Genomic DNA, 16,941 nt, shown 5'->3' on the forward strand with positions numbered 1-16,941 from the left:
CATCTTCTGAGTTTCAGTTTTTCTTTGGAGCTTCCTGCATGCAACACATCCATGCAGAATGCTGCTGATACACCTCTTTCCACCAATCAGCCATGTGCCTGCAGCTCGGATAGCCCCTTCAGTGAAGCTTCTGCCTTGATGCTGCACTTGTTCATGATAATGCCTTATCAGCAAGGGAGAAACGTTGTGTTTCCCTGGTAGAATGACTGGATGTTTCTCACTGTCACTTAGATTCGCTGAGTCCAACCTGCCTCCTATCCTCATCAAGCCATCCGGACCTTTGACAGGGTTCAGCTTGACAAGCTGACTTATTTTATTTATAACTTCTCCCTTGGCAAGAACTTCCCATTCAGATGGAAAGGAAGTAATTTGAACTGAAAGAAGAACCACTGTAGATGCTGTGGACAACTCACTGACAGTGCGAGGCTTCGGACACCAATGCCAGCCATGACAAACCTTATTCTTCACTTTGAAGGAATGCACAATGTGGATAAGGGAAGCAACTGACCTTTGTAGGGATTTCCAGGAAGAAAATCTTGTAAACTTGTCAGGATTGAGAGTCTTCTTCTCAACAAGATTAGTCACAGAACTTGTAACTTGAGGTCGAATTTAGACATCCAAGTCTGGGTTAACAAGCTCAAAGGTCTCTTGGAGCTCATTGGTTAACTGGACCTTGTAAAGAAAGGGTGAACCTGTAAACCAGTTGGTTTCAACAAGCTGCGAGGCTTGGACTGACCTGGAAGCATGATCTGCAGGGTTATGTTCAGTAGGCACATATTCCCACTGTTTTGGCTCAGTGGACTGTTGAATTCTTTGGACCCTGTTGTGCACATACATATAGAAACGTTTGGACTGGTTGTGTATGTATCCCAGTACTACCTTGCTGTCACAATAGAAGGTCACTGCACTAAGGTGGATGTCGATTTCTTCTGTGATGTATTCAGCCATTTCTACAGCTAGTACAGCAGCACACAACTCCGAAAGAGGAATAGTGGGTTCAGATACAGGTGTTAACTTGGCTTTTCCAGCAATAAATCCCACATGAATTTCACCATTTTCTTGGGTTTTTCTGAGATATGCTACCACTCCAATGGCTTTGGTTGAGGCATCTGAGAAGATGCATATCTCATTTTTCTTGGCGTTGAAAGGAATGCCTTTGTGTAGGCTTTTTTGAGCTCTTGAAGTGAATCTCTCCATATTTTCCACATGTTCCATTTGTCTTGTCGAAGAAGATCATCCTAATCACTTCCTTCCTTTGTCACTTCTCTTAGGAGGAATTTTCCCTGAATTGTGACTCGAGCAACAAGACCCAGGGGGTCGAACAGACTGTTCACAGTATAGAGAACTCCACGACGAGTGAATGGTTTGTCATCAATGGATACCTGGAAGGTGAAGGTGTCTTTCTTGACCTCCCAGCTCAACCCAAGACTTCGTTGTGTTGGAAAGACTTCCTCATCCAGAAAGAGGTCTTTGATGTTCTTTGCATGATCCTCTTCTGGGAAGGCTTTCAACACCTCTTTGCTGTTGGAAGTGATCTTATGGAGTCTTAAGTTGGACTTTGATAGAGAGGTTTGAGTTTTCTTCAGCAATGAAAGGACCTCTTTTTCAGTAGGTCTTGAAATCAGCCCATCATCCACATAGAACTCTCTTTCCACAAAGTTCCGGATGTCTGATCCATACAGTTGCTCTCCTTTCATTGCAGCTCTTCTGAGACAAGAAATCGCTACTGCTGGTGAAGGGCTATTGCCAAATACATAAACTCGCATTCTGTATTCAACAATGTCTTTGGTGGGATCATTATTGCGATACCACAAAAAGCGCAGGAAATCTCTGTGATCCTCTCTTACAACAAAACAATGGAACATCTGCTCTATGTCTGCCATGACAGCTACCTTTTCTCTTCTAAAACGTAAGAGAACTCCTAACAGATTGTTATTCAGGTTGGGTCCGGTGAGCAGGACATTGTTTAGAGAGATACCTTTGAATTGTGCGCTAGAGTTGAACACGACTCTGATCTGTTCAGGTTTTTCGAGGGTGGTAAACTCCAAACATTGGTAGGTACCAACACTCCTTTCCTTTAGGCAGTGGAGGGGCCATTTCTGCGTGGTTTTGGTCAAACATCTTCTGCATGAAAGCAATAAACTGATTCTTCATCTTCGGCTTACGTTCCAGTGTACGCACACTGGAACGTAAGCCGAAGATGAAGAATCAGTTTATTGCTTTCATTTTTTTATTGCAAAGAAGAAAGTCGGTTCTTGGCTTCTTCATGGTTGTTTGGCAAAAGTGGTCTTTGTGATTTGAATGGAAGTGGGGCCACCCAAGATTGTGTCTCGTCTTGAAAAACTTCTCTGTCCATTATTTTTAGAAATCGTTCATCCTCTGTTGAGAGGGATAGTTTTTCATCATCTACAGTTCTTTTGAAGACTGTCAGACCAAATGAGTCATTGGCTGCGCCAGCGTGGCAGCGACTGGGGGAAAAGCTGTGGTTTAAGATGGGGCTGATTGATTGGGTAATTAAAGCGATAATGGAAAGAGGGGATTGCATTCTCGTTTTCACATCCACCTCACAAAAGCTGTTGCATAAATCATTTCCAGTCAGCAGTTCCAGGGAGGAAGCGGGGCGATGATGTCAGTGCTCACTCTTCTTTTTCTGTCACTACACTGTCAGAAAAAATGTGCAAGGTCTGAAAAATGAAGGTTGGTTTTGTAGCTGTGAATGATTGGTTTATGGACTTTACCTAAACACACATCACCAACCAACACCCATCCTAGGTCAAGTCTCTGTTCAAAGGGTGAGTTTCCTGGACCATTTTTCCACTCTCTCACCTTGTGGACTTGAAGAATGTCTCTGCCAAGCAGAAGAAGAATCTTGGCATTCTTATCCAATGGAGGAATGTCATTGGCAATAGACTGGAGATGTTGATGGTGTAAGGCAGCCTCTGGTGTTGGTATTTCTTCCCGATTGTCTGGTATGTCATCACATTCGATGAAGGACAACGCTTATTCTGTGATGTAATTAAAGCGATAATGGAAAGAGGGGATTGCATTCTCGTTTTCACATCCACCTCACAAAAGCTGTTGCATAAATCATTTCCAGTCAGCAGTTCCAGGGAGGAAGCGGGGCGATGATGTCAGTGCTCACTCTTCTTTTTCTGTCACTACACTGTCAGAAAAAATGTGCAAGATTTGTACTTTTAGAGGTACAATGGCTTGTCACTGTGGCAGTACCCTCAAGGGTACACCTGTTGTACCCTTTCATATTGGTATGTATCTGTACCCTTTCAGTATGTAGCTTTCAAAGACAAATATGTACCTCTGTGGACTCAATTGTACCTTATAGTGCTATAGTACCATAATGTACCTTTAAAAAAGGTGCAAATTTGTTCTTTTAAGGGTACTACCCCAGTGGCAAGCCTTTTGTACCCTTTGATGGCAAATATGTACTAGATACAGCACATTAAAAGACCAGTATACTGTTTATCGCATTTATTAAACATTCAAAACAGTTAAAATTCTGACATTTTTCACAGTATGAATGTTTTAAGCTCCACAGTGTCACAACAGGATGCATATATTTACAAACATTTGCAATTTTACAATAATGAAAAATCTATATTTTTCCTTCAGTTCACACTGCATTCATTGTAACTATAACTTTAACATTTGATCAATTGTAAACAGTACATAGCATTTCATTAACCATTTTTCTAAACCATGAAATAAAACTTGTGACATCAACAAAAGTAGCACTAGACCTCATTTTAAGTACATATTTCTACTGCATTCTACATTTTCTAAAAACAGTTTTGAACATCAAGAGTTATAAAGCAATATTTTTTCCAACAGTACACATTTCAATAAGTTTCAAAACATTCTTGAGGACAACAAACAATTTGTCATCAGCAGAGTACGTGTCAAGGGCCTGAAAGTCCATCTCTTGTCCTGGTTTCATAACACTCTATTCCAAGTCAACTTTTACTGTGTATGCATGAAAGTGTGAATCATATGACACCGGTATTAAAAACTTGCCACACAGAAACCCTACAGTATTGACATTTAAAATGTTTTAATTTGGAAAAACATAGGAATTTCCTCTGCATGGACATAGTTAACTATGAATACGTCTTTTAAAGCGTACTTCACACTGTCAACAGTCTAATTTGAAACACGCTGAATGTTGAAATCCTCATCTCCATGTACGTTTGAAAAAATTTTCTGTAGGTCTAAAGGGAGCAATGAAAACGGTGTCTCTATACTCCTACCTACTACCATCTCAAATTCATCAAGGATATTGTGCTGGGAAAATTCCCAGCATTGTTTCATTTGGTGCCTCTCACTTAAGGTTCTGGAAATGTTAATGACATTTCTACAGCTGCTAGCAACAGTCTTAAAATACTGATGCTTAGCCTCGAAACGGATGCACCAAAGTAAGGTCCAATCATTGATGTAGCTCACTGGTATTCTCCAGATCATAGTGACAGTCCATGTTTTCAAAATCATTGTCATTGTCCATGTATTCAGTAGCATCCATATCCTCATGAGGCAGAACAAGCTTCCTATGTTTTCGATTGACGTGACACCTGAAAGACTCATATATTGTAAAAGATGACTTACAGTTATTCAGTCCACAAGTGATGCTGAAATTGGGTTCATGGTTGTGAACCAGACCAACACGTTGAATTAGTTTCATTAAAGTGAAGGTTTTTCTTCTACACCTTGTGTATCGATATATTCATTTATTCATTCATCTTCTTGACCGTTTTTCCCTTTCGGGGTCACGGGGTTGCCGGAGCCTATCCCGGCCACTTGGGCGTGGCAAGGGATGCCCTGGACTGGTCGCCAATCTGTCGCAGGGTAGAATATCCTCAATCACACGTCCATTCACTCTCACACTCACACCTATGGTCAATTTAGAGTTGCCAATCAACCTATGAAGCATGTTTTTGGACAGTGGGAGGAAGCCGGAGATCCTGGAGAAAACCCACGCATGCACGGGGAGAACATGCAAACTCCACACAGAAAGGTCCCCCATTGATGTTCTGGTTCAGGTCCCCTAGCCGGGACTTGAACCTTCTTGCTGTGAGGCAGGAGCGCTAACCACTGCGCCACCGTGCATCGATATAGTTGTGGCATTTTTAGCACAGGACATTAATTATTCTGGTGATAGTTATTGGAAGGGGCTTGCCACCCACCTCAGTAATCTTTGCAATGGCATGCTGCAGAAAGGTCAGTGTATTTTTCATGTAGGGTGGATAAGCCAAGTTGAAAACATAGTAAGCACTGAAAGGCTGCAATTATCCCTTCTTCAACTCCTATTGCCATGCATACCTCCACACCATCCACTTTGACAAAGCCTTGAACCCTCTTGGAGAAAGCCATTTTCCAGTCAGTTTCCACCAGCTGTATGGTTGGGTATGGAGTATCTGCATCACACTGTGAAATGAAAAGAAAAAAAAAGTGTTGACATCCATCAGTAAAACAATGCAACATCTGTCAGAAATGCATAACTGGACATGTAGCAGAGCATTACAAAGTGAGAGTTAAACAGTTTCATACCTCTTCAAGTCTGATAAAGCTCTCACCTTTCTCTTTAAAGATGTGGGGCAGCAGAATCATTGCTGCACGAAATTCAGAATCTATTGTAAAATAAAATAAATAAGTAAGTCCTGGCCAATAATTACATTAAAAATAAATAAATAATCATAATAATATCCAGCACAGGAAAAAACATGCTTCTCTTGTGACAGTTTGTGGATGACTTTTCTTTGAGGTGCCAGTCAGGTCTCTCTCCTGACATAAGATACAAAAAAAATCCATTGTCACAAAGGATGTTATCCACACCCTCTGCTCTTTACACACACAAAAGCCCAAAGTTCGTTTAAATTCTTTTATTGTCACTGTTACTTTAGGAGGATATTGCTGAAATGAAGTTAGAAAGCAAGGCCACACAGTCTAGTTCTCCTGAGTACCTTTTGTTTTCTTGTTCAGTCCAGTACTCCTTAGAAATCCGTTCCGGGTTCCTGGGACGTTGGACGTTGTTTCCTATATCCAGTCCTTTGTGGAGGGGATCCGGTCCAGGTTTTCCAACCGTCTTTGTTTTACAGGAGCAGTGCCGTGTTTTCTTTGAAGAGTTGTGGTTTCTTGGTCCGGTTTGCTGTGTTGCAACTTTAATCTGATAGCCAAATTATAATAAGCCACCTTATAATAATGATAATAATAAATATTTAATACATTAATAGGAGAATGAGCCTAAAATTGCCTTGACTATCGACAGACATCTGCTATCTATTATCGTTGATACACAATACTATCATCTATCGCAGTGTTTTTCAACCAGTGTGCCGCGGCACACTAGTGTGCCGTGCGAGATGGTCAAGTGTCCCGTGGGAAATTGCCCTCATTAACTGATCTAAAAACATTTTCCATCTCCAGGAAATCAGCTCTTTGTTCATCCTAACAGGCCCTGTTAAAACACTGAGTAGTTAGGAATATAAAAGATCATAAAATTATTTTTTCTTTGTGTTTATTTGATTCTATTAAATATGTCATGGTCCCTGTCAGACTCCTCCCCCTCCAGCTCTGCCTGCTGCTTCCCTGATTACCACCAGCTGACTCCACTCTCATCATCTGCCTTGCTGTTTTATAAGGAGACCTCATCCTTCAGTTCAACGCCAGTTCGTTGCCCCTTATGGTGACTAGCCCTGGTCAAAGTCATGCTCAGTAACCTCATGCTTTGCTTCGTTCTCGCTCTAACCTTATGCTCCTTGTCCCAGGATCATCAACCTACCACGAGTGAAGTCAGCGTGGATCATCCACTCAGCCGCCCAGGAACCTGGAAGACACCACGGCAAACGCTAACTGCATTAAGCCCTCCAGCCACGCCATCAGTCACGTCCACGTCCGGATCGCTTCCTGCCTCGATCAACCTCATCTCTGGAGAAACAAACAAAGTCTTCTTATCCCAAAATTCACCTGTCCTCGTTCTGGGTTTCAGCATCTGGGTTCCACCCACCTGCAGTATCATGACAGAACGAACTGGCCAACTCCCGGACGCAGCTGACCCAGAAGGACTCCGCCTCGCTGTTAACGAACACGGATTATATTTAGAACTCCTGTACAGCGCCATTACCCGCATCACCTCTGTCCAAGAAGATCTTATTTCTCGTATCAAAGGTATCAACAAATCTTTCATGGATTTAATCGGCCAAATGGCTACTCCTGCATCTCCTATTCTAACAAAAATACCAGCCAAAGCTCGTCTTTAGCGGTGTAGCTTTCCACTGGTACCAGTGAAAATCCACGGTTCTCTGTACCAATTTCGGTTCCAAACCAGATCACAAAACTCAAATTAAATGGTTAAATGCTTGTGAAGTGACTCAGAACAGTTCTGGTGATGTTGTTTATGTATTGTATATCCTCCACAGTCATTCCATCTCTTATCTCCCTTCTTCGCCATGCAAAGGTTCGCTGCATTCAGTCTTTGACCACCAAGGTGTCTGGTCGCACCTTGCTGTACTGGATATGCAGGACATTCACATGACCCTCAACGGATGATGCACCAATAACAGCAACCACCTATTGGATCAAATTTAAAAGTCCATATTAAAAATGATAAAAAATACAACTGCAAGCAGTGATTACTGGGGTTAAAGCACTTTAAGAAAATCTTGGCCAACCTGGATGTATGACTGACAGTAAAACACATCACACTGACTTGCACAAACGCGCAATTAAAGCCATATTACTTTCCATTAAACACTCCTCTCCTTACAACACAACAGCAAGTATTGTACTTGTGTTTGTTTCAAGTTGTATTTTAACTTTCAGTAAAAAAAACAATAATTCTTTAAGATTTTTTTTATTTATAGTTTTATGATAGGTCTTTGTCATGAAAATCATTAGATTGATGGCATGTTTATGAATATTGAAATGACTCAGCTTGTTCACCCCAGAAGCAAAGACACAAGTAGACACAAGACACCTGCTTTCTACTAGCTCAGCATTGTACTTACTTGGATTCAACTGCCAGTACCCAAACACCATGAACCTCACTTCTGCTCATAGCCACCTCACTAATGGTTTTACACCCAAGATTCCCCAATTCCCATGAGGGGCTGAAGGCGGGGCTAACCCCCTGGTCGCCACACTATTCACACAGGCATGCTCAGTCAGGTGTCTGTGCACTTTGAAAAGCTTCAACTTGTTAAAAAGGGAGACAATTTTTGTCAGATCAGGAAGAGTTTTTAATTTTCCCCAGGATAAATCTCAATTTGTAAGTTGAATAAAAAAATTGAATATGAATAAAAGATTTCAACATTTAACCCATTTACTAAGGGTTAGATATTTTTTCTTAAATCAAGACATCTTAAGTAAAATTTACACTGGCAGATAATTTGACTTATTTCTAGTCAATTTCTACTAAAAACAAGTACTTTTTTCAAGAATTAAGATGGTGGTTTTTTGCAGTGTACGTTTTGTTCTTTTCTCCCATGAACAATTTTACTGCTTCCAAAAACTCATGATAATAAACATGGTGACACACACATCAACCGACTTTGCACGATAACAAAAAGGAAAAAGCGAAGTCATGAGTAGTTTGAATTGCCCCTTTCCAACATTGATGCTTGCATACGTTACTACGCCCAGAAACAGTTTTTCAACGAAAACATCTTTGAGATTCCGAATTAAATAAGACGCAAGTAATGTAAGTTATTTATTCTTTCTCTGCGGCCCGGTACCAGGTGACCCACGGACCGGTGCCGGTACGCGGCCCGGGGGTTGGGGGCCACTGATTTAGAGTCTTAGCATTAATCCGTAATACTTTTTTAGGACATTAAATTAGCCTATTATTGGTCTTCCACTGCCATCTAGTGGTTATAATTGCAATTTGTACAACAAAACTGTGTTTTTAACCATTATAACCATTTTAGTGTTAGTTTTTGCCCAATCGCTCTTAAATTTTTGCATGCTTGTTTAGAATGAAATTATGACTAATTTACTACAGTTTTGACAAGTTCTGGGCTTTTTTTTAGGGTTTATAGACTTTTGGGTCCACTATGTAAATGACATTAAAAAATGACCAGTTTAAAAATTTAGTCATCCAAATGCAAATGTTTAACGTTTTTTTTTGAAACATTATTGTCCTAGAGACTCTAGATAATAGTACTGCACTGACTAAAAAACTGATGACTAGTTCACAAAACTAAGTTATGAATCAATCTCAGTACTTATAGAACAGTGTAAACTTCATAGTTACCTACACAATCTGTATATGATATCAATAAAAACGTAGTCAGATTATATTTGTAAGGATCATTATAAACATTTCCTTAGACATCAGCATGTATTTTACAAACTGTAAATGTATGGTTTTGCTTGTACTTATATGTATTTAAATTTATGAAAACTAAAGTAAGCAAAAGGTTAAAAACACTTAGTATTTGTGATGATGACAAACACAGCCCTAATTCAATTACTTTTCAGATGTCTTATTGAATTTGGCTCTTGACTAATAAACGGTTTGAACTACAGGAATCCACTTACCCCTAACTCAGATCTGCGACAGGCTGCTGGAGATTGTCCAGAGAGTCTCACTTTCTTGTGCCCAAACTTCTCCTTACTCATTCTTACCTCATGATCATGGACCAGAGGTGCACGCTAAGCTTTAAATTTGTGTTTGAGGGACTGATCCCAAGTGTGCTAACACATGAGGGAAACATCCAAGAGACTTTGACGTCATTTTTGTGAACGCATATAAACAGAACCACCAATTTTTGATATTTAAAATTGTTGATGTAAACTATATTTAGGATCATATCATTATTGGAACAATGACCTTTTGTAACTCTTATTTACAGTGGTAAAATAATTTCACATGATATAAAGTCCATTGCTTGTAACTTACATAGCCATTCCTTTCAAGATCCTTTAGGAAAGGATATTTCAAGATAAGTGATTTTGCCACCTGCACAAATTCTGCATTGGTTGGATACCTGAACGTTTTAATTAAAAACCAGCTGGCCCATTAGGAACTTCTTTAAATAATACAATTATCTTTAATTTGTATTACTTTTAAATAACAAATACTTTAAATGCATGTCAACAAAGAATTGCTTCATATATGCAGTCAAATTATTTATCTTGCTTTTCAAGTTGCTGACTTACATTGTGTGTTCTATCATGGCTTCATGAAGAACTCTAATAATTCTGTGTCTATCCTTAGAGGACTTATGGCATGGTTCTTTGTTATCAAGCTTGGCCTGAAGATCTCTAGGAAATGGTGGAATGGCAAATCCAGAAGGCAGTCTACCACTTGTTGCATTTCTGCAGAGAGGATGGGGTAGTAGTTAAGAACTTGCATTAGTATTAATATTAATGATTAGCCACCATAAGGAACATATTTTTTTGTAATAACAGCTGAATATAAACAGCGGGATGAATAGACACATTTCTTGCAAGTCCGTTTACATAACCAATTACATTTACACATTGTTCCAGCCTAACCTTAACTGCATCATATATTATAAATATAAAACCCCCACATTTGGAATGTTTAGCACAATATGTTAACTGAGTTTCTTTCTGTGTGCTGCTTGGCCAGCCTACTTTCTAAGATATCGGCATCAGGCATAAAAAAAAAAATCTATATCGGTCGACTAAACATTGGACCAATATAATAAATACATAATACTCAATGTTATACTTACATTTCTGTAGTCGAAGTTTTTTGAAAGGATTCTGCTGGCACGGTTTCTGGTGGTATTGTTACCACCTCCCTCATTTCGTGTACAAATTTTTCAAACTTGGCCTGTTTTTTTAAAAGGAGCTCTGAAATAAATATGAGATCATGTTCTCTGTGAGGCCACATTCTATTGTTTACCCATCCACTTCATTTTCTGAAAAAAGAAGAGAGAAAAAAAGTATAATCATTGTTGTTCAAGTGGCTGAGTTTATATATTTTTATATCACCAACACACTTCACACAGGTTCCGCTTTTATTGCTCTTCCCTCCAGGTACAAATCCACCCATACAAAGGTTCCTACCCCTTTGTGTCACCTGATACTACATCCCCCTTTCTTAAATGAAGAACGTCAGGGTAACATAACAAAAAGATTTCTCAGCAGTAACACTGCACTGCTCCTCTGTAAAGTGTTCATACACATAACCAACATGAAGTGCACATCCTAGTGAACCCATTAACAACTCCATGCATTTCAACATAAAACCACAAACTTCTATCTATGAGGAATGAGATAGACTACTCAGATCCTCAATCTGAGTGTGGGGATTATTCTGCCCCAGAACTCACTCAGTTCCTATTGTTTGAACAAACATAGTCCTTTAGGTACGCTGGCGGCGCCCTGGCTCTTACTGGAAACCGTCTCTCAGACACTGAAGTCTCCTGTTCCAACTCGTTTTCTTCAGGGGCCACACTTCCTCTCGTATCTTGCGGGGGAGAAAGAGCAGGTGTTTCTGGAGCCACAGGAGTTGGTGAAAGGTGGTATCTGTTCCTCCGCAGGACCCCCTTTGGTGTATCTATGACGTACGACCTTGGAGTATTTGCAGCAGAAACAACCGTGCCCCTCTCCTGCAGACCTTTAACCCACACATGATCTCCAGGCTGTAACTGAGACAAATCATGTGCTCTGTGTCTGCTGTTATAATCTTGCTGAAGCTTTTGTCTGTACTTCTGCTCAATCTTCCTCAGCCGCTTCATATCCGCACCTTCTGGATTAAGCTGAGAAGAAATCATAGGAACAGTCGTCCTTATCCTTCTGCCCATCAGAAGTTCTGCAGGGCTGTATCCATTTGCTAGAGGCGCAGAACGATAAGCCATGAGAGCAAGATATGGATCCCCAGACTTCTTGAGAAGATTCTCACAGCTCGTTCCGCCTCACCGTTGCTCTGTGGGAAATGCGGGCTTGAAGTCACGTGTTTGAAGTTCCAGCAGCGCACAAAATTACGGAAGTGCTCAGAACTAAATTGTGGTCCATTATCCGTGCGCACCTCATCCGGAATGCCGTGTCGTGCAAACACAGATTTAAAGTGTTCAATAACACCTTCAGATGTTGTAGATGTCAGCTTGGCCACCTCAAAATACCTGGAATGATAGTCCACCACAATCAAGTAATGCTGTGAACCAAACTGAAACAGGTCTGCTCCTACTGTGGACCATGGTCTTGTAGGAAACTCAGTAGGAATTAAAGTTTCCCTCAGGTTTGTTCTCTCACGAGCACAGACATCACATTTTTCTATCATTTCTGTTAACTCTTTACTGAGACCTGGCCACCAAACTGACTGCTTGGCTCTTGCTCTGCATTTGGTTATCCCCAGATGTCCTTCATGCAGCTTTGAAAGAATGTCCTTCTTCAGTGATGCAGGAATCACTATTCTGCTACCGTAAAGTAGCAAACCGCTGTGAACTGAGAGATCTCCTGAGTACTGCAAGTAAAGGCCTGTTCACACCGGGACGAATTTCGCCGGCGATTTTCGCCGACGTTTAACGCCTCGTGACTAAACAAAGGGCCCCAATGAGAGTGTGCACACCGACGCGAAAAAACGCCAGGCGTTAAAGCGTCAAAAAAAAAAAACGCCTCGGGTACGTTTTTTTTTTTCGACGCGTCGCGTCGAAATCTACTCGACCAATGAGAACGGCGCTTTTGCTCACGTGTCTGGAGCTTCTGAAGTTACAGTAAAACACAACTTGGGGGCGCTCAAACACAAAACTGCCTTGCTGAGCACACATACCAGCGAAGAAGATAGACGCCAAGTAGCGTCTACACAGCCGCGAAGCAATAATGACGGACATTCTAAAACATCCCCGAACCAAGCACCAGTTGGAGCTACTGGTGCTTGAAATATTCATGTTTTCTTTGTTTGGTTCTGACAACCGTGTAAATACTTGCTGTCTTCTTCTGAGTGAAAAGCGACTTTAAGAAGCGTAAAGTTGCGCAGCGCCACCTTGTGTACAGGAGTATTTCTGTTTTACATTAAGCGCCATCTAATGTCAGGGAATGAAATTGCATGTTCACTCCACTCATCGTCAGCGAAAATCGCCTGGGTGTGAACACAAAAAACGTGGCGAAAAACGCTGGCGAATAACGCCTGGCGAATATTCGTCCCGGTGTGAACGGGCCTTAAGGCTGCAGGGATCTGTCAGCTGAGAACTTATCTGGCCATCCTTCCACGCAGCACTTTTTGAGTTGCTGAACCATGACGTCATTCTCCTGATGAGTCTTAATTTGCTGAAGCCTGCTCTCAGTAGCTGGTAGGCTGCTTATGACCGCGTCCACATACAGGTTGATATCTTCCTCCGATAAGTCAGAATCATTCCCTCCAACAGGAGCTCTTGACAGAACGTCTGCCGTTGCGATGTTTTTGCCTGCGACATGAGAGATGGTAAAAGAAAACCTCATCAGTCTCATACGTAAGCGTTGTATGCGGGGTGGCAGCTCATCCAATCTCTTTGATCCCAGCAGTGGGACTAACGGTTTGTGATCCGTTTCCATGTGAAAACATTTCCCGATGAGAAACTCTTGAAACCTCTCACATGCCCACGTCAAGGCCAACGCCTCCTTCTCAATTTGGGCGTAGCGCTGCTCTGTTTCGCTCAAAGCTCTGGACGCATACGCGACCGGTTTCCATCCTCCATTTTCTTGTTTTTGGAGGAGAACCGCGCCCATCCCATAGGAAGAAGAATCTGCAGACACCAGCGTTTCAGCATTTGGGTTATACAGAGCGAGTCCCGGGGGTGTCGTCAGATCAGCTCTGATACTCTCAAAGGCTTTCTGCTGCTGTGAACCCCAGTTCCACATGTTAGACTTCCTCAGCAGGTCTCTCAGAGGGCGTGTCTTTTCTGCTAGGTGAGGCAAAAACTTTCCAAGGTGATTTGCCATTCCAAGAAAACGTCTCACCTCGCTCACATTGGTAGGCTCCTGCATGCCTGTGATGGCTTTAACCTTTTCAGGGTCTGGGCTGACTCCTGATCCTTCAATAATCTGACCCAAGAATTTAATCCTGCTTTTTGAAAACTCACATTTGTCATTTAATGTGACACCTGCCTCTTGGAGACGAGATAATGCTCTTCTCAGTCTCTCATCATGTTCTTCTTGTGTGGTTCCCCAGATGAGAACGTCATCCATCTGACACAAAACTCCGTCGAGACCCTCCAGGATACGTGACATTCGTTTCTGGAAGTGCTCGGGTGCAGACGAGATCCCAAAACACAGACGATTGTAGCAGTATCGTCCAAAAGGAGTTATAAAGGTAGTCAACAGAGAAGAGTCTTTAGATAGTGGAATCTGCCAGAATCCAGCATTAGCATCCAACTTTGAAAATACTTTGGCTCCAGCCAGCTGCCCTAATGTGTTTTCAACAGACGGAAGAGGATGTTTTTCTCTTAACACAGATTTATTCAGTTCAGTTAGGTCAGTGCAGATCCTCACCCTGCCTGTGCGTTTTGGCACCACCACCATGGGTGCACACCACTCAGTTGGCTGGTCTACTTTTGAGATGACCCCCTGCTGCTCCATTCGGGTCAGCTCCTCCTTAACCTTTGGCATAAGGGGAAGAGATATGCGTCTTGGTGTGGACAGAGAGAAAGGCTGAGCGTTCGGTTTCAGCACAATGTTGTACTCTCCCTCCATTTTTCCGAGTCCACTGAAAAGCCTAGGGAACTCCCTTTTAACAGTCGCTGTGGAGTCCAGAATGATGTTCTCTACTCTGGCAACCAGCTGTAGAGCAATAGCTGCTGTCCCACTCAGGAGCGGCATACTCAAACCTTTCACAACATAGATGTCCTCCTTTGTGTTTTTGTTATTTTTGTGAAGGTTAGCTGTGAACATACCTTGGACTTGTAACCGTGAACCTCCTGGTCCTCGTAAGACTTTTGTTGGCTTCTCCAGCTTGCCAAACTGTCCTTTGTACAACGTCTCTGAAACTGCAGTCACATCAGCTCCAGTGTCAATTTTAAACACTGTGCTATGGCTGTTCACATCCACTTCTGTGATCCAAGGACTTATTGTGTTTTTATCAGACATTGAACCTAAAAAAGCAAATCCATCATTTGAGTCCTCTGTCACCATAGCAATTTTCATGTCTTTCCTCTGTTTGGTTCTGCAGACTCTTGCATAATGTCCCTTTTTCCTGCACTGATTGCACACTGCTTCACGTGCTGGGCATTGCTGCATGCTATGTCCTCTTGAATCTCCACATCTTGTGCACTGAATTACTGTGTCCTGTGTGTGTGTCATTACTTTTGGCGGTGCTCTTGTCTTCGCTCGCGCGCCGCCGTGTTGACGCGCGTGCACGCCATCCACTTGCACATCCGCTCTGAAGTTACTGTGAAGCATCTCTTGCTGCCTTTTAACCTGCTCACTCTGTCGTGCTCTATTAACTGCGTTTTCTAACGTCAGCTCTGGATCCATCTGTAGTTGTTCCGATAACCGTTTGTCTTTCAAACCCACAACAAATCTGTCTCTCACCATCTCGCTGTGAAGAGCGCCGTAGCCGCAGTGCTCCGCCAGGCATTGCAGCGCAGTGTGGAAGCTGTCGACCGTCTCTTCCATCTCCTGCTGTCGTTGGTTGAACTTTGCTCTTTCAAAAATTATATTTCTGCGAGCCACGAAATGAGTGTCCAGCCTTGTCTTGACTGTGTGGAAGTCGACTGCCTCCTCCGGACTCAGGTGCAGCGAGACCAGAATATCCTCGGCTTCCTCCCCCATGGAATAAATCAGCGCGTTCACTTGGTTCTCCTCGGCTTGAGTCTCCAAACCAGACGCAATCCGGAACCTTTCAAAACGCTTTATCCACTTAGGCCAGTCATCTGCCTTGAAGGAAAACTTCTGAGGTGGGGGTACCTGGAATCGACTCATGGCGGCCGTCCCGGACTTCGATGGCGACTACGAGCGGCAAAATCCACACTATTATTTTTATCCTGAGTTCTTCAGTTCAAACCCCTCCTGGGTTCACTTCTGACACCATGTTCAAGTGGCTGAGTTTATATATTTTTATATCACCAACACACGAGACACGCTGGTAGCTTCACACAGGTTCCGCTTTTATTGCTCTTCCCTCCAGGTACAAATCCACCCATACAAAGGTTCCTACCCCTTTGTGTCACCTGATACTACAATTGTGAGCTTGGGGGTTTAACATAAAAAAAGCAATGTATTTTTCAATGGACATTTATAAGTGTAAAAATAGCTTTAATTGAAAAATATTTAAAGAAAAAACTACTTTTACAACAGGGGCTCTCACCCCTGACCGCGAGATCCATTTTCCTGCAGAGTTCAGCTCCAGTCCCAATCAAACACACCTGAACAAGTTAATCAAGGTCTTTAGGATCACTAAAAAGTTTAACGTTACAGGCAGGGAAGTTAGATAAAGGTTGGAGCTAAACTCTGCAGGAAAATGGATCCCATGGGCCAGAATTAAGAAACTCTGGCATACACTCTCAGAAAAAGGTACAAACGTGTCACAGGGGCAGTATCCTTAGGTACAAAAGCTAAAAGGTACTAATATGTACACTTAATGTAACGTACTAACGGAGAAATTTACTTTTTTTATGAGAATGTATGATTAGAAGGAAAAAAAACAAAAATTAACAGCTCAAAGACAGAAATAAATTTATTGTTATGAGCTTATCAAGCATGATAAATAATAGTAAAATGTTGCTGCTGTTGCTGCTGTCCTTGGAAGGGCTGTATGCTGACGTAAGATACGTTATGCCTCGATCTGACAGGACACATGACTAGGACTCTCCTGGACTTACGTTTAGAGCATTATTTAAATATGTTCGTTACCTTTCCAAAATAAAACTGATATAAATCATGAAATTCGTAAATTATATAATTCCAGACTGACTGGGAGAGTCGTTAAAATAAAACAGGACAGGAGTTCGCTCGCCCCAGAGTGAACACTGTAGGTAAATAAATCCTCCC

At 41.9% G+C, this 16,941-nt stretch overlaps 1 protein-coding gene across 9 annotated transcripts; it reads right to left on the reverse strand.

Annotated features, from left to right (window-relative positions):
• Window positions 1-5,015: 5,015 nt before the first annotated feature.
• Window positions 5,016-16,125, reverse strand: LOC105353799. 9 transcript variants are annotated; one of them, XR_002872159.1, is made up of 8 exons: window positions 14,847-16,125; window positions 10,707-10,895; window positions 10,165-10,323; window positions 7,013-7,080; window positions 6,788-6,933; window positions 5,970-6,172; window positions 5,583-5,636; window positions 5,016-5,433 (listed from the first exon to the last, which is right to left on the reverse strand). XR_002872159.1 is itself a non-coding variant. In XM_023949650.1 (2 exons), the coding sequence occupies exons 1-2, from the start codon at window positions 15,871-15,873 to the stop codon at window positions 10,869-10,871; spliced, it is 417 nt and encodes a 138-aa protein (XP_023805418.1). In that variant the 5' UTR covers window positions 15,874-16,125; the 3' UTR covers window positions 10,819-10,868. The 9 variants fall into 9 exon arrangements, 1 of the variants encoding a protein (XP_023805418.1); XR_002872160.1 differs by having other exon boundaries at window positions 5,557-5,636; XR_002872156.1 differs by having other exon boundaries at window positions 5,583-5,790.
• Window positions 16,126-16,941: the final 816 nt, after the last annotated feature.

The sequence above is a fragment of the Oryzias latipes genome, chromosome 19 (assembly GCF_002234675.1).
Source record: "Oryzias latipes chromosome 19, ASM223467v1".
NCBI lineage: Eukaryota > Metazoa > Chordata > Actinopteri > Beloniformes > Adrianichthyidae > Oryzias > Oryzias latipes.

Excerpts from the sequence above, each read along its gene's own strand:
- LOC105353799 (XM_023949650.1), bottom strand. The coding sequence starts at position 15,873 with ATGAGTCGATTCCAGGTACCCCCACCTCAGAAGTTTTCCTTCAAGGCA. Across the intron at positions 10,896-15,483 it reads GCGCTCTTCACAGCGAGATG|AAAATGAAGTGGATGGGTAA; the intron begins GTGAGAGACAGA and ends TTCTTTTTTCAG.